Genomic DNA, 21,170 nt, shown 5'->3' on the forward strand with positions numbered 1-21,170 from the left:
CAACCCAATTGCCTTTTTTCTGACTAAATTCTTTAGCCTTATTCAGCCTTAGTTTCTTTCTTTCTTTTTTTTTTTTTTTTAAGATTTTATTTATTTATCCCAGCGAGAGAGGGAATCCAAGCAGGGGGAGTGGGAGAGGGAGAAGCAGGCTCCCCGCTGAGCAGGGAGCCCGACACGGGGCTCGATCCCAGGACCCTGGAATCATCACCCGAGCCAAAGGCAGACGCCCAACGACTGAGCCATCCAGGTGCCCTGAGCCTTAGTTTCTTCATCTAAAAATGGGGATACAATGATACTTTTCTTGCAAGGCTATTATGAAGTTCGAATGAAATAATATACACAAAAGATCTAATACAGCAGTATATAGAAGGCATTCAGTGAATGATAATTATTGTTGCACGCAGTCCAGAGGGAACTTAATACTCCAACAGCAAAATAATGGGCTTGACTTCCATGGTACTGATCACTTCAAACTAGGTCTTTGGAGAAAAGAATAGGTGTGAAGAGGTCTTGTAACTGCTCAACATTCTGGAAGAGTGTTCTATCTGAGAATAAATCTCTTATTTTAATACTAGAAAGGGCAAACAAAAAGGATAACTTCCAATGAAGCTACATAAAACTACAGTACAATTTTTTTCTCACAGAAAAAATTCTCGGAGAAAAACATTATTCCCAAAAAGCTATGATTCAGCTTATTCATTTCATAACCATGTGGTGCATACAATCAGTACCACACAGTAACCGTGGCCTCCGTCCTCTCACCAACAGAAATGACCATCACACAGGTGTTCTCCGTCTTCCTCTGATAAGCTACTAAGCTTCATGGTCTGCCTACAAGACAAAGCTATGATCAGAGCTGTCTGAGGGGCTTGGTGAATCAAACATGCATCAGGCCTCAGAGTGCATCCTGCTGGGTGGTTGGACAGGGCTCACCATAAAGGCCAGGGGCTCCCTTTAGGGTACTATAAAAACCTGTGAATCAAAATACATAGGGATCGCATAATTGACACTAAATCCCAACCCCCAGCAAGGTAGAAGGACTTTAGGGGAGGTGACAGTGGGACTAACAACCCTCTCCCACTTGTATTCCTTCTCTGTATGGCACATGATCTCTTCTCTTTCCTCTAAGGCTTCCGAGGCTACTCATTTCAGAAAGGGAGGGGGAGGTGGCCTGCATGGTATTTCCCCTGGGTTCTTCATCCTGTTAGAGATGTCCTAACAGGGATGACTCTGCTATGATAAATCCTATCACAGATGCACAGGAGAAAGAAAAACTAAGTCCAGAACAACTCTCTTTGATTAAGTAGACCACCCACACAGACAACTATAGAAAGATCACATATTTCTTCTAATTAAGCTTTTTATTTTCAGATCATTATAGATCAACATGCAGTTTAAGACACAACACAGAAACATCCTGTATACCTTCTATCCACGGTAACATCTTGTAAAACTACAGTACAATATCACAAATGGGGTCCTGACACTGATGTAATCAAGACAGAGAACGTGTCCGTCATCACACTCTTTTCTAGCCGCACCTACTTCTCTCTGGCCCCGAACATTCTCCTCAGCTCCTGGTAACCACTAATCTCTTCTCCATTTCTATAATTTGTCATTTGAAAAATATTATAAAAATGGAATCATACTGTATGTAACTTTTTGTGCCTGGCTTTTTTTCACTCAGCATAATTCTCTGGAGATTCCTTTTTACTGCTGAGTAGTATTATACAGTATAAATGTACAGCATTTAATTATTCACTCACTGATGGACATCTGGGTTGGTTCCAGTTTTGGGCTATTATGAATAAAGCTGCTATGAACATTTGTGTACAGGTTTTTGTGTAAGCCTAAATTTTCACTTCTTTGGGATAAATGCTCAGGAGTGCCACTGCTGGGTTGGGTGGTAGTTGCATATTTAAATTTTTAAGAAATGCCAAACTGTTTTCCATTGGGGCTATATTATTTTATATTCCTATCAGCAATGTGTTAATGATCTAATTTCTTTGCATCCTTGGCAGCATTTGGTGTTATCTCTATTTTTAAATTTTAGCCATTCTAGTAGGTATGTAGTAATATTTCATTGTGGTTTTAGTTTGGCTAATGATGCTGAACATCCTTTCATGTGCTTATTTGCCATTTGTATATCCTCTTCAGTGCAATGTGTCTTCGTGTCTTTTGACTGTTGAGTTTTCAGGGTTCTTTATACATTCTAGACACATATTCTTTTAAAAGAATACATTTAAGTAATGTCATATGGGGTTTCTTGTCTTTTGAAGATCATTACCACAAATACAGAAATTCCCAGTGATTACCCAAGGCAAAGAGAATGAATGACCAATGTGGGGAAGGAGGCTTAATTTGTAGAGACGTTCATTTGTGTGGATTGTCAGAGCTGGAGAAAAACCAACAACCCACAGTCATTAAGCTAGTTTGTTTACCTCAGTTAATGGGCTAAGTCTTTCTTTTTCTCAAAAACACAAATGTTCGTGAGTTATGATCTACTACAGCATTGGCATGTGATTAATATTTACAGTTAAAGGACAGTATTTGAAGGATTTAAAAACAGGAGCCAAGGTAACTGTGCTTCTGTCACTAGCACTCACTTAACACAATTGCCCCTCCAGACACATGTGACTGAAGCAGTCACAGAGCTCAGGGAAGGAGCCTCCACACCGTGGCTCTCTCAGCCTCTCAGGTTCAACATAAACACAGCTGAAGATGATTCCTTTCTAAATGACTTGGGTTGCTCAAACACCAAGCAGTTCTTTTAAAAAAAACAGCTGTGTCTGCCTGTCCAGATAGCAAAAATATGGCTTAGGTCAAAAGCTCACTGTAACCTATGAGAAAGCACACACTGAGTACATCTCTACAAAAGAGGCTGCTATGAAAGTTTTGTGCACATTTTTCCTAAGTTACTTAAAATCAACCAGGTTAGTTTTCAACTGATAGTAGTGCTTTCCAACAATCCTTTCCCTTGAGAATCACTTTATCCAGCAAATGATCATTCCCTAATTCATTTCTGCCAAAAATCCCAACTTCACTATCCACTAAGGTATTAACACTGCCACCTTGACATCAACATTTCTTTCCTAAGGAATTCAAAGGTTTTACTTCTACCATCTCATTTTCTTCTCTCATTTAATAAATAGAATAATTTGGGGATGTAATACAAATATTCTTCTAACATTTTTTAGATCTTAAAGTTTACACCGATCTCGTGTAAAAGGCATTCGCAAATATATATAACATTTACCTGCCTATACTCTTTTGGATTATCAGCCTCCAATTCTCTTCCAAATTCCTTCCTTAAAAAGAATACCCTTGCATGGGACCTTCTTGTACCTTTTTTGGCAACTTCCTGTGAATCTATAATTATTTCAAAATAAAAAGATTTTTAAAAATGTTTTTTTTCCCATCCGTGTTGTGTCTCAACATGTTCTTTTTATAATTCTTTGTTAGTGAAAATACTTCATTTCAGTATACTTTATAGTCGAAAAACCCTTTCCCCTTAAAGATGTCTTTTGATTTTATTATACCAGTCTGGTTTAGAAAGCACCTATTTTCTTTTTTTATCTTTTTAAGATTTTATTTATTTCAGAGAGAGAGAGCTTGGGCATGAGCTTGAGCATAAGTGGGGGTGGGGTGCAGAGGGATAAGCAGACTCCCCACTAAGCAGAAAGCCTGACATGGGCCTTGATCCCAGGACCCCGGGATCATGACCTAAGCCAAAGGCAGAAGCTTAACCAATTGAGCCATCCAGGTGCCCCAAAAGCACCCATTTTCTTAGCTAAGTCACACTGCTTTAATTCTCAATTATTTGTTTGCATTTCACAGTATCTCATCTTCAGTTCTAAACGATTTCATACTTCCTGGAATACCCCACTTTGAACACAAAATAGTCTAAACAAATCAAGCACTTAGGGCAGTGTCTGCTACAGAGTAATGCTTCATAAATATTCATTATTATTACTATTACTACTCCTACTATTATCTTCATAGCATAATCCACTCTCGGGGATTCCCGATCTTTTCTTTTTTTCTCCCATATACCTCTCTGATTAGCCTTATTCCCTTACCTCACTAGCCTGTCATACTTCCGTCTGTCCCGGATCACAGAGTATGGAATCCTGGTGCTTGAAGGAACTTGAATGATCACCTAGCGATCCCTTCAATATATATAAGAGGAAACTGAGGCCCAGAGAGCAGGAGAGATCTGCCTTTCCAGGGTCACACAACGAGGCAGTCAATCAGTGTGACTGAACTGGGAATTCAAACAAAGCTTTATTCCTTCTTAGAAATTAAGCTTTTTAAGTTGTCTAAATTGGGCCAAGTCAGTGCTGTATACTTGAAGTTCTTTACTAATATATAAGAGGAAAAAATGGCTTAACTAAGGAAAAAAATTTTGTCCAATTTCCAGATGCTCCCAATTCCTGGTCAATGACAACAGCTACTTTTAAGTTTCTCTCTCTCTTTCTCTTTCTGACATTGCAAATGTCTTTTAAATCATCAGGGATTTTTTTTTTTTTCAACCTACTGATTTGCTAGACCAAACATAGATAGGATTTTTCAGGAACCATGAGGTATGGTGATAATGACAGAATCACCGAAACTCTTTGAAAGAATGGTTTGCCTTTCTGGCAGGGGAAACTTCTTTCTAAAGTACTGTTTCCACCACACTGATGAGAAGAGAATTCCTTCTTTCTCTTCCTTTTTTTTTTTTTAAAGTCTGATTTACTGCAGTAAAATTCACACTTTCCAGGTGTATAGATCTATGTTTTTTTTTTTTTAAGATTTTATTTATTTGAGAGCAAAAGCAAGAGAGATCACAGAGGGAGAGGGAGAAGAAGACTCCCCACCGAGCAGGGAGCCCAACGTGGGGCTCGATCCCAGGACCCTGGGATCATGACCTGACCTGAAGGCAGACCTCAACGACTGAGCCACCCAGGCGCCCTAGATCTGTGTGTTCTAACAAACGTGTACAGTTGTGTAACCACCACCAAAATCAAGATACAGAACATTTCTAACACTCCCCAAAATTCCCTCATAGCTTTATAGTCAACTTGCCCTCCACCCTTTGGCAACCACCCATGCATTTTCTATCCATATAGTTTTACCATTTCCAGAATGTCGTACAAGTGGAATACACAAGAGGTAGCCCCTTGAGACTGATTGCTTTCACCTTGCATAAAGTCTTTGATATTCGTCCATGTTGCTGTATCAGTAGTTTGTTCCCTATTATTACGGAGTAGTATCCCATTGTATGGATTAACTACAGCTTGTTTATTCATTCATTGTCTAAAAGACATCTGGGTTGTCTCCAGTTTGGGGGGGCACTGTGAATCAAGCCACTGGGAGTGAGACTGCTGGCTCATGTTGCAGGAAAGTGTCAAACTGTCTCCCCAAGCAGCTGTACCATTTCATGTCCCTGCTAGCAATGCAGGAGAGTTTCTGTTACTCCATATTCTTGCCGGCACTTATATTATCTCTTTTTTCTTTAATTTTAGTGAAGGGCTCCGTTTTAACAGAAAAAAGTAGCAGGAAACATTTTTTAGCACACTGAACTATGCACTGCTGAAACTTCAAGCAACCCTGCCTCCTTTCTTTCTCTTAATACCCACAAGCAATCCATTAGGAAAGTCTATTGATTCTACACTTAAAATATGTCCAGAATCTGACCACATCTCCCCATCTTCACAACTGCCTCCCCGATCTGAGCCTCTGTAACTCACCTGGATTACTGCAACAGTTCCCAACTGGCCTCCTTGCTGTTCTGTGAACACTCCAGACATATCCTACCTGGTGTCTTCTGCTCTATTCCCCCATATACCTACTTGACCCACTCCTCTCCTCCTCCAAGCCTCTGCTTCAGGCTCATCTTCTCTCTGAGGCCTACCCAGAGAACACTGCAACCTACCCTTTGGCTGCCCCAAGCTTGATCTACTTTTTCTTTTCTCCATATTACTAACCATCTTCTAACACACTGTATTTACTTTTTTATGTTTATTATTTATGGATTGTTTGCCAACCCTGTTCTACCCCTGCTAGAATGAGTTCCATGAGTGTAGGAATCTTTTTTTTTTTTTCTTATACTAATGTATTCCAAGTACTTAGAGCAGTGCCTGGAACATACCTGGTATTAAATAAATAGTTGCTAAATGACTGAACCAACAACACAATTTTAGAATCTAAGGTAGCACCAATTAGATCTGTGTGAGGCCAGATTTATAATAAGTAAAGCCAGGGGCAGAAGATAACATGTTGAAACCACAAGACTTAGTTTCTCTAAACACAAATCTATTTGCATAGCATTTGCCTTCAGAATAACATAAAAAATACATAGGGGCGCCTGAGTGGCTCAGTCGGTTAAGCGCCTGACTCTTGGTTTCGGCTCAGGTCATGAACTCGGGGTCTGAGATCAAGCCCGGTGTCAGGCTCTGCGCTCAGTGCAGACTCTATGTGAGATTCAATCCTTCTCCCTCTGCCCTTCCCCTGGCACGTGTCACGTGTGCTCTCTCTCTCAAATAAATAAATACATAAAATATTTTTAAAAATTTAAAAAATATATTTATATATAATACAAAAACATTAAAAAACTCTCCTATTAGAGAAAGCAGATGAAACGAACCAGGTTCATATATACAAAAAATGTCTTGGGACACCAACTATCTAGGTTTTTTTCTTTCTATAAACTTCTCCATCTGTGTAAGATTGCCCAAGCCTGATTGCCAATTTTATTTTCTTAATCTAAGCTCTATTCTCATTACCCTTCCATTTCTATTTTTTATCCTCAGGGAAAGAGAGAGCAGTTACTGCCAGGGCATTCTCACATCTTCCAAAGAAATGGCACAGGTGTTAATCTTGTATTTATGTTTGATGTGGGTAATGATGGCTATGGCTGGAGCTGCAGGTTTATTAATATGCAGGGCTCTCACCTCATTAGTGGCGATGTATGTTTTGAAGTTAAGCTGCAATGTTTGCTGTAATGTCAAATCTGGTCTGCCAGACTTTTTCACTGTTCATTTTCTTTGTTTTTACCCAGTCAGTACATGCTATGCTTACAGGGCTCACACATGTGCTATTTAATAAAGACAATTTTCCACAGTAGTTAATCCTGGTGGAACTTTCAAACATTTTTAATAATTATGTCCTCATGTGATACCACATGTCTATCTTAGAGAAAAGGTTTTCATAATTTTTGACCCGGTAATGCAAAGAATAATAAACTCTCTTCCTGGCTTAATCTGGAAGTGATATGTGCTTAAACTGGATAAAGTGATTAATGCATAGTTATTATATAATAAAAACTTGTGCTCATCATTAGCATTTGGTAGTTAATGAAGTACTTGCATATATATCTCAACCAAATCTTTACAAGAACAAAATAAACAACAGTAAAACCTTATTGATGGGGCACCTGTCTGGTTCAGTTGGTTAAGTGTCTGCCTTTGGCTCAGGTCATGATCTCAGGGTCCTGGGACTGAGTCCCACACTGGGCTCCCCACTCAGCGTGAAGTCTGCTTGTCCTTCTCTCTCTCCCTCTGCCCCCCCCATGCTCTCTCTCTCTCTCTCAAATAAAATCTTAAAAAAATAAAATTTTAAAACCACATATATATTATTGAATATAATATTTGATAATCCATTATGAACAGTAACTGTTATACTTTAATTCATAAAAAAAATGTCCAGTGGACATAATACATATCAAAGGAACAAACCTGTGCCAGACTAACAAGCCTCGTGGGATGGGTGGTCTCACTGCGCTGCTCAGAGTTCGTTCCACTCTATGGTCCTCACTGAATATGCGCTGCAGGAAAGACTCTTAATTTTTACCAGCTTGTCTGGAAGTCATTAACTGTGTTTTATAAATTCCAAAAGATACTATTTATGCATTTATGTCTTACGGCTAAAAATCCAGGACCACAGTATTCCAAGGAAGCCATTTAAATGTGAGAAATAGTATTTTTCTCTTCTCATTAGGTAACTGAATGCATCTCCGTTTCTTCATCTTTTAAAATTTGTGTTCATAAGTACAAGATCCTGGCTCTAGGGGCAGCATTTGTAGGGAAAGAAATGATGATCGAAGAACACAGGTACTTAGACTAAGACAAAGGAGAAAGAAACTTAGATCACTCATGAGCATTTCTCTGCACCATCCTGTTTACTCTGTACTCACAGTACCTGTAGCGCCCCCCCAAACCCCGCCCCTACCCCCGCAGAAGGACCACTGCCTTTGATTTGACAATGTGACACATATTCAGCTAGAATTCCCATCATCGTTCATTTAGAGAAAGTAAAAATGAGTACATGGGCTTTTAAGAAGGTACAGCAATAAGCCTATATAGCAAAAGTGTATAAACAAGTATATTACCTATTTAATTGCCTTAGCTGAACTTGGAAGCTCTGATCTTTAATTGCCTGATTGAACTGATCTAAAAAGCTATAATTTTTTAATCAGGGAGAAAATTAAATAGCTTTTTGGTAAATAAAAAGGCATCTTTAATCTTATTTTTATGGAATCCAAGTTATTAAATATGGACAAAACCTCTAAAATATTAAGTTAACAACTACTCAATCTAGAGTAAATTTCTCATTACAATGCTTCACAAAAGTCTTCAGGGACACCTGGCTTCTTCCACTCTTCAAATAAAAACACATGCTTTTAAATCCAGAAGGTAAAAGTTTCCATGAATAACCAGGAAACTCTAAAGCTAAGCATATAAATATATTTAATGAGGTGTATTACCACAGCATATTATTTCTTTAGTCGAATACTCATAATTACTGGGGAATAATTGTTCACCTGCACTATAATTCATTAGTCTTTCCATCTAGACAGATGCAGATGCACATTGACTCACTGGTATTTATTTAAAACCCAAATCCCTTGGGAGGGTTTGTTCTATCACTATCCCCACTCAGCCCCTCACAGATATCTTCCCTTAACTAGGAGCATTTTACAGTGGGTGATGCTTTAGGAATTCAGCTGGCCAGCAAAGACTGAGAAGAGAAGTACAAGTTCAGGATTCCTTTTTGAGAAACTTTATGTCCTCAATCAGGAAAGCCACTAAGGCCACCAAGGTATGTGAAGCAATCTCTTAAGGAACAGTGTATGAGGATATCTGAAATGTTAGTAAAAGGAAGGGATGCAATTGTATAGAAAGTGAAGGCTTCCGCAGTAACCGACCAAAGAACGTTTTCTTAGCTCAAGCTGCATCCAGAGCTGGGGAGGACCTACTCGCCTCTGAGAGGCTCTGGTCGACCACACTTGCCCACAGTGATTACAGATGGTTGTTCTGGGAATCTGACGTACACCTTGTACTTTATTTTTAGATCCCAGGCATAAATCCACTTGAAACATGTATATCAAGATCCCATTTCAAAGAAAAATTCAATTTTTTCTCCAAAACGAAGAGTAAGACTAAAACCAATGATTGCAAAGAAGAAAAAATAAAAACAACCGCAGAATAACTAAACAATATTTCCCTATCCACTATGGTTTTAAGTGCTTCTAAGATTGCTCACAGAAAGTTATGACTAGGGAGAATTCACTATAAGCCAGAAGTATGCTGTATGCCCAGAGTATAGGATGATCCTAAGGATCACTTTAATAGTAACATTTGCATTTCCATGGCAAGGTCCTTTTAATGAAGGCTTTGCTATTGAGAATTGATGTCTTCCTTGAGTTCCTTTGTCAAAAGGATAGCAGAAGTCCATAAAAATCAATAAAATGACAAGAACTGACCACTGTGTTAACTCCTATTAAAATGGCCATTACCACTTCATGGGTTGGTGAGTGTGGGGAGGTAGGAGTACAGGGAAGAGAAGCAATATAGGTCATATTATGTTAAATACCATTCTCTCTTTAAAAAAAAAAAGACAAAGAAAAAGAAAAAAAAAAAGAAATACCATTCTCTCTTAACCTTGGTCGTGAAAATGCTCCATTCTTTTCTCACCCACCAGATGCGTTCACATGATGACTTCTTCCCAGGAAGAGTAACACTAACACAACTCAGCTCACTCCCCCTATGTCTACATTTTGCACCAACTATACTCTAGAAATAGACTGGACGGGCTTTAAGGGAAAATTTGGTTCCTGATTCCATTTAATCCGCATAAACACCTTCAAGAACTGCAAGTTTTACTTGCCAAAGTCTACACCTCCTCTTCAAAAGAGGACGAGGGATTTAAGAAGAAATCTGAAATCACTAGGATATTAAAACCACACAACAAAAAACAACCCCTAGGGACCAATGTGATACTACAGTTGAAGGCATCAGTTGTTTACTTGCTCTCTCAAAGCTTATACCTTTTTTAAAAAAAACTTTCCTTTAATCACATCCAGTGTGTATGTTGTTGCATTCCCCAAATGTGCATAAAGTGGGGCTGAGCAGATGTGTTAAAATCAAACAGTACTGTTAGTAATAGGAGGCCCTGAAGTTACTTTGCTATAGTCTGTTTCTCATTTAATAATTTGCTCCAAATGAATTCATGCATTTTGGGAACACGGAAAAATTCAAAGGGAGGTTCCTTTCACAACATTCAAGTTACCTGATTATTCTTCTCCTGTGTTCTGTTAATAGACTGGGAGACTAATTTTTGATGCATTCACCAACTCCTTATTTAAAGCTTTACTTTCAAGGTATGTGAAGCAATCTTTTAAGGACCAGTGTATGGTGATATCTGAAGCATTAATAAGGGATGCAATTGTATAAAAAGTGAAGGCTTTGCAGTAATTAGAGTTAAGGATTAAAAATCAGATCCTGTCATTTTCAAATACTATGAAATACCTTTTTACATGTTTGGTAAATATCCACAAAAATACCATGCCTATAATCTAAATCAGAGCAGCTGAAGGAGAAAATAAGCAAAACATTTATAAAGCAGGCATCTTTTTGACTACCAAATATATCAGCTGGCTTAAATATCAGATTGTTTATTTTATCTAAAAAGCAAGGTATCTGGAGAGCTCCCCACCCAACCTCACAAATTAATTCAGAGCTCATAAGCACAGTACATACCTCTATGTAAAATCTTTAAACTCCACAAATAGGTAAGGCCTTTAACAACCTAAATTTAAGAAAGAGAAACAGTCCAATGATGATTTTTTATCAGAAATTTTCCACATTTAAACATATAATCATTATCAACCATAATTCTTCCTTTAAAACTCTGAAAACCAATAAGCGTTTATTACACATCTCCCATTTCTGTGCCAGGCTCTTTGAGGATGCCAAATGTGTAAACTACAGCCCTCCTTCCTTTAATGGGCTTACAATGTTCTGAAGATAAGGCACGATGAATGAAAAAAAGGAAGGTATGTGCATGTAACATGACCTGGAAGTACATCTACTAAGTTCTCAGTGGTGGTGTGGGCAGGGAGGAAAGGCTTTCCCTTCTTATAGTTCTGTATGTGGATTTTTTTTTTTAAGTCATGACATTTGTGACTAAGGAAAGACATTTTTTAAAAGCTAACTAATGAAGACAATGGGTGGAACAGAGATTGCTTTTCCTGCCCATAATCAGGAAGGCTTTACCAAAGTGATGAGCTCTAAGTAACAGATTCAACTGATGTGAAGGAAAGAGAAGAAAGTGTTCAGGACAAGGTAAAAATACACTGTCCAAGTGCTGGGGCCATATACTCTTCAAAAGATCAAGGTCAGGAAAGACAAAGAAATGCTGAGAGACTGCTCTGGGTTAACAGAGACCAGAGACATGACAACTAAATACAATGTATAATCCTAGACTGGATGCTGGACCAGAAATGTTTATTCTTTTGGTCTAGAAAGGGTACTACTGGACAATTGGCAAAATCTAAGTTAGGACTGCTGATTAGATAGCAGTACTGTACCAATCAATGCTAATTTCCTGATTTTGATCAGTATATAGCAATGATGTGAGAGAATGTCCTTGTTCTTAGGAAATATACACCTGAAGTATTTAGGGATAAAGGGCCATTGATGTCTGCAACGTTCTCTCAAATGTTTCAGGAAAAAAACACATACCAAATGTCGTTAACTGTTAACAACTGGGGAATCTGGAGGAAGCATCTTTCAACTTTTCTGTAAGTTTAAAATAATTTTTAAAAAATATTTCCAAAAAATGTTTTAAATGATATTCAGGTAGGAAAGATCAAAGTATATCAAGATGAGCAGCCTCACAAGCCAAGCTGGTGGATGCAGGCATATGTATGGAGTCATGTAGAAAACACTGAAAGCGCAGGTCAAAAAAATAAAGGGAGAAAATACAAACATTCGAATTAGAATGGATTTTTGATTGAACAGCCTGTGTTAAGAATAATCAGTCAAATAAGATTCTGAAAAAAAGATGTTTCTAAGACCCTAAGTACATGGGTTACAAGTGCTGCCTTCTATGTGAGAAGTTTAATCACTAAACACTTTAACAATCTTTACATAGAAATGGTTGCAAAAGGGGATGCACATGTTTTTATTCATACCCACTGACGCTGTATGCACATGACTGTGAACTTGCCAATTTCAAGGTTGACTACTCATAATTATGTATCAGATACAATGAATGAACCACTATCACTCAAAATTTACTTCCAGAATTTAAAAGTACCCACCATTACAGAAAATTTTAGATGAGTCAGGACTATAAAAACAAGGAAACCTGCCATTATGAGGAATAACTGAGTGATTTACATATTTATTTTGAAAATGATGAAAAGAAGGTTGGGGCTAAATCTGGAAGGATTTTAGTTGATCAATTAAGACTAAGAGCAATACTAAAAAGAGAAACGCAAAGGGAGAAAACCAATTTCCAAATACTAAAGATTTAGAAGAAGGTAAAATCTATATCAATTAATGCTGAGCAGAGATTAACATATTTTAATTCTTTTCTTAGAGGGGGATGTACTCCTGAAAGATTTGCTAGCAAGGTATGATCATTTCCACAGTAAGCTTATATGTTTTAAGAGAAGAGAATACGTTTTTATAGCAAATTATTTTTTCTAGGATTTGGAATAAGTGGCATTACAATAAAACACATATGTTCTGGACAGTAAGATAGTAAAAAAAAACAAAAAGAAAAGAAAAAATCAAACTAGTAATAATGATAACCAACAGAGGAAGGAAACAGGCAAAAATATTGCCTTAAAAATCAATAATGAAAACAATTTTCTCTTTGGGTAGTAGGATGAGGCCATCTTATTTAGCATGGAAGTAATCACCTCTGAGTTCTGAAATTAGGGTTAAACTTCTCAATTTATAACCTTACTTGCATATTATAAAACCTTCCCATTAAAGATGGTTCACCACTAAAAATTGGTCCCACGAAAAATGAATAACCAGAAAACACACAAGGGGAAGGCAATCCATATATTCAGATTATCAGGCAGGAAAAAAAGTAAAACAAATACTGATTTTGTAATACTTACTAAAATTACAAATCTTATTAGAGCTTCAAAAAGAATGTACGGTTCTTCCAACTTTGTCAAAATAATTACGTTTTCCTTTAGAAGCATATAAAAAGCAGTATACAAGGATCCAGAAATCTGTCCATTGAAACTCTAGAGGGTATTATTGGTATTCAGTAGGCTAGGTTTCACAACAATGACTTGACAAAGCCTTGACACTGAAAGTACTTGTATCTGCTGTCAATCACTCACTCCTTGACATGTCAAGTGCACATCCTTTCAGGGACAACTTCAATCAACATTAGCACTCAAAATACAGCACACACTGTCACTGCTTCAGAACTGAGAGGAAAAACAAAACGTGCAAGGATGGCAGGGAATGGCAGGAAGGCATTCCTCTTTCTAGGAGACCACATTCAAATGGAAAGTGGATAAAAATCACTGAGCAAGTTGAAAGGCTGAAATCAGCCAGTTTATGTGAATAATTTTTTTTCCTGGGAAAATATTCTCTTGCCATATATCCTATGAGAGAAAATTCAAACAACACATCATATAAGCTGACAGGGGTCCATCCTGTAACGAACCTTGAATCTTTGGACGTCAACAGCATGCCAGGTTATTAGAACCTGGGATATAAAGCTAATTGGGGGGAGGAAGAGATGCCTAGATGTCGTTCTATGACATGAAAGGAATCTGAAGCAACTGTATGTGTCACTCCACTCCTTTCTCATATACTTCTCTTTTTTTTCTCTTTATTTTTTTCTCTTTAACCTTGTTCTCCTTTTCAGGCCTTCCTCTCCTTTTTTCTCATTCTCTTAGGAAAACAGAGTGAAAGAGCATGGGGCTTGGGGTAAAACAGCGCTGGGTTCAAATCTTTACTGATTAGTTATAGATAACTTTAATTTTTCTAAACCTCATCTTGCACATGTATAAAATATGATCAATAACCTACAGTCTACAGAGTTTGCTATAAAGATTAAATGACATAATATTTATACATAAAACACTTCATCAACATTGGCACAACGAGGTAGTCAATATACACCTATTTCTCTCCTCTCTCCTCTGATTCTGTTGCTTCTGACGTGGCAAAGAGCACCCACATGCTTTTCGGCCTCACGGAGGGAACTCAAGGGAACAATGTTGATCTGTCTTCAGAACAGTAGAGGAGAGATGACCTACAAACATCAATTTGCTAGTCTAATTTTGATTGGGGGAATCCTTCCACTCGTGTTTGTCAGCTGCAACAAAGACTTATCCAAGTTTGTAATCTAATCAAATTACATTAAAAAAATACGCTTTGGAAGCATTATATAAGCTTAGGCCCCAGCAGAGTTTATAAAAAGTGGCAGGTGAAGAGCAAAATTATCAAAACCATTTCTTTTACTCTGGCCACAGGCAGTTTTCATTACTATGACCTGATGAGCCATAAAAGCTAAAGAAATTGGACACATTTTAGCGGGGGGGAAACCCTAATTTTTAAAAAAATGTAAGGGCAAATGTAAATAATGCTTTGGGCTAGCACTTATTTTAAGTGCCTTTCACTAAAATAATTTTTGTCATATTTTTGATTAACCAATAGGTAACCTCGGTATTTGAAGCCCGATTATTATTATTATTTTTGCTGACTCCATTCACTTTGCAGGATTCTCACTCCAGTAGAATTGAAAAGACCAATGGCCTTGTGTGGATGCTCTACACAAGATGGAGGTAAGATTTATGAAGTCCAGGAAGAGCACACTTCTCTGACTGAAGGAGGCAGATTCCTATTTTAGCCAAGTTCAACACATAATTGAGTATATAGAACTCATATACTTTTCTTTTTCAATTGGTATTCTAGCCTTTTTTTGCCCTGTATTATACGTGTTATTAAACTTTAGAGCCAAGAACTGCCAAAAGCCACAAAGCATTCATTCCCCTCTGAGATTAAAAGAGGAAATGAAACATTTTTATTTTCATCTAAAATAGTGATTTAAGTACTCAAATTTCATACTAAACTAATCTACCTAAACATGTAGATTAGAAGCTACTTAGCAATAGCATCAGAAAAGAAAGTTCTCATCACCCTGGGCAGTTCACACTAATAATTAGAAAGAAAAAAGGAAAGCTGTGAATTACAATGAACTAAGACTAAATAAGTGTCCATGTTGGATTAAAGGATTTGAGTTGTCAGTTTGATGTATAATGAATGTGAAAAAGAGCCATTTAATTAAATGGTACATGGTATAATCGCTTTGTTCTGCATTAAACTGCTTAAGTTATCAGAGTGCCTTTAGTTTAGCAACTGTTTACTATTACACCACCCCATGACTTCTCTTAGACGCTGTTTAGCCTGCATTATTCCAAATTTCAAATCTGGGGCTTATATAGTAATGTTAGTCTAGTTGAAATATTTCATCAATTTATGTATGAATACAGAAAACAGGAAAACTGCTTTTAATCACAAAGGGAATAAATTCCTAGATATCGCTGGTAAAAAAATTAAAAACCACACCAAAAGTCTGCAGAAATCTTTAAGAATAAAGTAGTGTTTTCTTATAAATAGTTTTATTTTAAGAATTTGGACTTTTCTAATCATAAGCCTATAACTACAAAATATTCCCCAAACAGCTTTCTTGTTGAAGAAGCTGGAAATGTTACTGGTTAGCAAGTGTACTAGAGTCTCTGTAAACACATGAAAGCAGAATAGGTCACAGGTCACAGGCCCCATAAGCCTGAAGCATGTCATGTGACTATGTTGTTACTGTGGGTTGGTCTACGAAAAGAAGAAAATGCAAAAATGACAAAAGAAGAGAGTTGAGAAGGCCCTGGCAGTCAACAGGGATTGAAAAAAAAGAAAACAACATCATGAGGATATAAGGGGAACAGATTTGACTAGAAAGATTCAATCACCCCAATTTCATAAGGTTGAAGCCATATATACTCACTGCTATTGCAATTCTTCCAAGGACATGCTCTGGAATTTTTCTATATACATCCAAGGATCCCCCTGTAGAGACAGATATGTTGCATTATTATAAATAAAACTACCAGAACACTGCATTGGGCTCCTCCTCTGCGCATTCACTGTGAGAATATTTTTTTTCTTCTCTTCTTCTTACATTGTGCATTGGATATCTAAGGTCAAATTGGTTTTTAGTCCAATTTTACTTATGACATAACATCACACTACCAGATGAAGCATAACTAGATATTTCCATTTTATTTCCAAGTGTATTACATACATGTAAAAACTGAAAGAAACTAGTCAAGGGTAGGCCATGCCTCTCCACTTTATGTAAAATTAAATACATACACAAAACTAAAGATCAACAGGTCAACCACATTTAGGTATCTACCTTGTGTAACAGTTTTCTCAAATGTAAACCAGGACTCTGTCTTAGAATTTTCAAATTAACTAAACAAAAGGCAGTGAATATAAGGTCCAAAATACACATAAAAAACTAATAAAGTAAAATAGTAATATTAACATCTATCTAAATGAATGTTATCCTTCAAATTAAGACAAGAAATCAACCTATTCCAAAGATACTCGGTTCAAAATGGTTTGGATTTTATTTGTTTTAAAAATTCTCTTTGATACCACTTCAAAAACCACTTTATGAAGTAAAAAAGAAAAACCAATCTCCTTGTATCATAATATTTTTCACTAAAATGGTATTCACTAACATCCTTCATCTTTACTAAATCCAGCTTTTAGCAGTTCCAAAAACCAAAACCATTAGACTGTAAACAGAAGGACAGGGCCACATTGTTTACTGGTTTTAAGTTTTCATCAACCTAAAAATGGGCATAACTAGCAGACAGTAGTTATTTGATAAATATCTGTCAAATGAATCAACAGATAAACTAAAGTCCACGTGAACTTCACCAGATAGGTATAGTTGCTCTGAAAGCAGTTTCAAAACAAGGAACCACAGCAATAGTAACATTGCTGAAACTAATTGCACAGCTTTCCCAGGTAACTATTTTAAAGGAATCAATATTCACTTGGAAGTATAAATTTGGGTATGGTTGTCACATTTTTCAATCTCACACAAGTAATATAAGAATTTCAGAAAGATATGCAAAGAACCACTACTTCACTCATATTAACAATATAATTCTATGAGAGCTATAAAACAGTATGCAATAACCTTTCTTTGAGTCAAGTTGAGGTGTAGTCTTTCCGTTCTTTTTTTTTTTTTAAGATTTTATTTATTTATTTCAGAGAGAGAGAGAGGGAACACAAGCAGGAGGAGGGGGAGAAGGAGAAGGAGACTCCCTGCTGAGCAAGAAGCCCGATGCGGGGCTCAATCCTAGGACCCCGGAATTATGACCTGAGCGGAAGGCAGAAGCTTAACTGATTGAGCCACCCAGGCGTCCCTAGTCTTTCAGTTCTATAAAGGAATTATCCAGGATATTTGAGAAATAATGTCCATTTCAATCAGAGGCTAAAAATTCATATTTAATCACTTTGCTACTAGATGATTTGTAAGTATGCCTCAGATGATACTAAAATGGAGCATGTTGTTCTTTTGAAATGAAGGTAAGTGCATTTCACAAGTATGAATATTTTTATGTGTCAAGTTTTCCTAAAGCTGAACATCAGAAAAAAATTATTTTTCCTATAAAAACAAATGATATCTATTGCATACATATAAAGCTACTGACTTTGTATTTATCCTGTTTAACGCAGAAAAATCACTTCTTTAGGTAACTCTGACGTGTAGTTTCCAGATTCTTACAATAAGCTGGAAAACCACTAAATGGTACAACTTTATGCTTTGGCTCTGGGTGCTACCTGGAAGATAATGAAAAAAAGACACTTCTGTAATGAACTGAACCATCTTTATTTACTAAAATAGCACTTTTATTATAGATGCAATAAAAGTGAAAATACAGTAAGAAAACATTTCATGTTCTCATTGATCTTTCAAATGAATTGGCAATTGCAAGAATAGACAGTCAAGAAGATCAAGCTTTACATGCTGGTATTTGGAAGACTGACAAATGCAGTGTACTGGACCAATCCCTTGTGAAGTGAAGGGAAGCTTGAGTGGCTCAACAGTAGGAGGTACAAATCCATTCACATACACTAGTAAGAAGTCCTGAGATTTTTTTTTTTTTACATAAGATGTAAATCAGGGTTTAATTAGCTAAACAGACAATCAATAGTCAATAAGCTAAATGGAAACGCCAAAGATTACATTACTACCCTTATTGGTAGAACAAGCCAAAAAATAATCTCATTTTGAGGTAGTTCACTGGTTTTTGCAAATATCCATTTGATTTCAGTTATATCCCACTCTCCTTAGCCACCCACATGAGTAAATCTTTATATACTGGCTTTGTGTCATCATCCTGTCCTTGACATAATCATTAGAGATAACTGTCAAAGGCAAAAAAAAAAAAAAAAAAAAGGATCTGGCAGATCCACTCAGAATCAAGAGTTCCTATTAAGCTTAAATACGTTCTCTTTGTGCGATTATATAATTCTTAGGCTAAAAACGAAAGATTTTCAGTTGAATCGGTACTGAGTTTTACTATCACTTCTATCTTACAGGCCTATCCCAAAAAGGCAATTCTTAGACTCATCAAGTCACCCAACATTAGTGCTAGAGGGACATTAAAGATCAGTCCAATGACTTTATTTGACAAATGGGAGAAACTGAGTCCCAGAAAGGTAAGTTTTCTAGTCATAGCCATGAGTCAGCTAATTGGTAGAGCTCAGGTAAGGTCTCATCAGCCTTTGAAGTCCCAGAACTGCAAACATTTAAAAGGTTTCCCCATAACATCATAGAGCTTAAGAATCACATGTGAACTTTTTTACAGTTTAATATAATGTGATATTACCATTACTCAGAGAGTTTAATCTTAGTTGAGACATTGGTATTCAAGGCATTTAGAAACTCATTTCTATGTTGCACAGTTGGTTTGAACCTTTTATTCATGATTCTAAGGGGACATCACTGGTTTGCTCTCTGTGACCTGTCATTTCTCTGTGTTCTCTGGCCTCAGACCACCTCTAGCCAGTCATTTCACTGCACACCACTATCCACCATAGGAACCAGGAGGAAGAGTGCTAAAAATAGATTAGCAAAAAACCCCATCTCAACTGCCAAACCATATACTTCTCTTGATGAATTAGGGCTATCATTTTCATGGAACTAAGCCAAAAGGATTCATGGCATAAGGTCTGTGCTTAACCTAATACGGGGCTAAAATATAGTGTCTTGCATGTAGGATAAACACAAATATGTAGTAAATGAACTTCTCAAGAAGCAACAATACTGTCATATTCATCCCAAAATTTTCCTTAAAATGGCCATGATTATTATCAATACTAATTAAAATCTGGAACTATAAGCAAAAATTTCAGAAGAAGCTCTTTTAGCTTCTGTTAGATGAAAAAATAAAGAACCCTTTCTTTCAAGTACTCAAGGGAGTACTTGATCCTCCCTTTCTTTCTCTACTACATGGGTTTTTGGGGAAAAAATGTTATTCCCAAGATGGCAATCCAAAACCATAGGCATATATTCTGAGATGCTATATTTGAGCATTTCTGAGGACATTGTTTTACTCAATGAGAAGGCATATCACGTCACTCCCTTATTTGAATCCTTCCAATGACACCCTAATTCAGACTGATACACAACTTCCTTACATGGCCTACACAATCTAGCTTCTGCTTACTTCTCTGGCCCCTTGTCCAGCCCCAGGGCCTCTCATGGCTACTCACTAGTCACTCTGGCCTTCTTGAGGGGTCTTGATTATATCAAGTTTGCTCCCACCTTGATGCATTTATACTAGATACTACGTCTTCCTCGAAGATGTTCCCCATGACCTTCCCTGAGTGGTTCATTGACATTAAAGTCTCTGCTAAAATGTCACTCCCATAAAAAAGCCATCCTTGACCATCCTCTCTAGCTCCTCCTCTCCTATAGTCATCATCTGCCCTGCTTTATATTCTAATGAGACTTCTCCCTCTCAGAGAATGTACTGTGTGTTTCTTCTCAGCCTCCCGTTCTAGAATTTAAGTGCCATAATGACAGGAATTAAGTCCTATTCACTATTGTATTCCCAGGTTTAGAACAGTGTCTGAAGGAAAGTGCTCAATAAATATTTGGATATAAAGGACTAATATGAGGTTAAAATAGTGAGAATCTACACTAAAGGAAGAGTACTAGGGTTGGGAGAAAGTTGTCAAGAAGTTTAACTGCAATGGGAAGGGAAGAGAAGAAATGATAGAGGGCGGTACATAGTTTTTGGTCCATATATTTTTGGGGTACATTTTGCTGTGTTATAGAGAAGGAAGATCCAAAAGAGAGAGGGTGACTGGTGGAGAGAAATCCACTGAGTGGATGCGCATGTGGAGGGACTGACCTCGTGCAGCCCTTCATGTGCAGGGAGGGTCAGGTGGGTGCACGTGTGGCTAAGCTGCAGGTGGAAGCACAAGGAAATGTGAGAGCTCACATCTGAAAGTCTACGTGATCTCTGAGGGAGAAAGGAGGAGGTCAGATCTGGGAAAGGGTAATAAAATTTTAGGATAGTTGATGTGGTAAATAACAGAAAGATGGGAACTGGAGAACAATCTGCAAAAAGTGGGAAATTTTAGTGTTCAGGGACTGATTAGCACGGAGTCAAGGGAAGCTGCCAAGGAGCAGTAAGAGAGGGGCTTTAGGCAGCTCAAGTCTAGAAAGCAGTCATCTCAAAAAAGACAGTTAAATATAGACTGTAAAGTGAATGTTTTAAGGTAAGGACTTAAAGTATTGAAAATATGTCATCTTTGGGGTGCCTGGGTAGCTCAGTC

The 21,170-nt window shown here is 37.3% G+C and overlaps 1 protein-coding gene across 2 annotated transcripts in view; it reads right to left on the reverse strand.

Moving 5' to 3' along the window:
* The window catches only part of MAP2K5 (mitogen-activated protein kinase kinase 5), a 245,723-nt gene that overhangs the window by 125,913 nt on the left and 98,640 nt on the right, over nucleotides 1-21,170 (reverse strand). For both annotated transcript variants that reach the window (XM_078079165.1, XM_036087125.2), the window contains exons 12-13: nucleotides 16,306-16,367; nucleotides 11,022-11,070 (exon numbers count right to left, since the gene is read on the reverse strand). In XM_078079165.1, coding sequence (XP_077935291.1) covers nucleotides 11,022-11,070; nucleotides 16,306-16,367 — 111 coding nt within the window. The remainder of the gene's footprint in view (nucleotides 1-11,021; nucleotides 11,071-16,305; nucleotides 16,368-21,170) is intronic.

This window comes from Halichoerus grypus, chromosome 8 (assembly GCF_964656455.1).
Source record: "Halichoerus grypus chromosome 8, mHalGry1.hap1.1, whole genome shotgun sequence".
Classification (NCBI taxonomy): Eukaryota; Metazoa; Chordata; class Mammalia; order Carnivora; family Phocidae; genus Halichoerus; species Halichoerus grypus.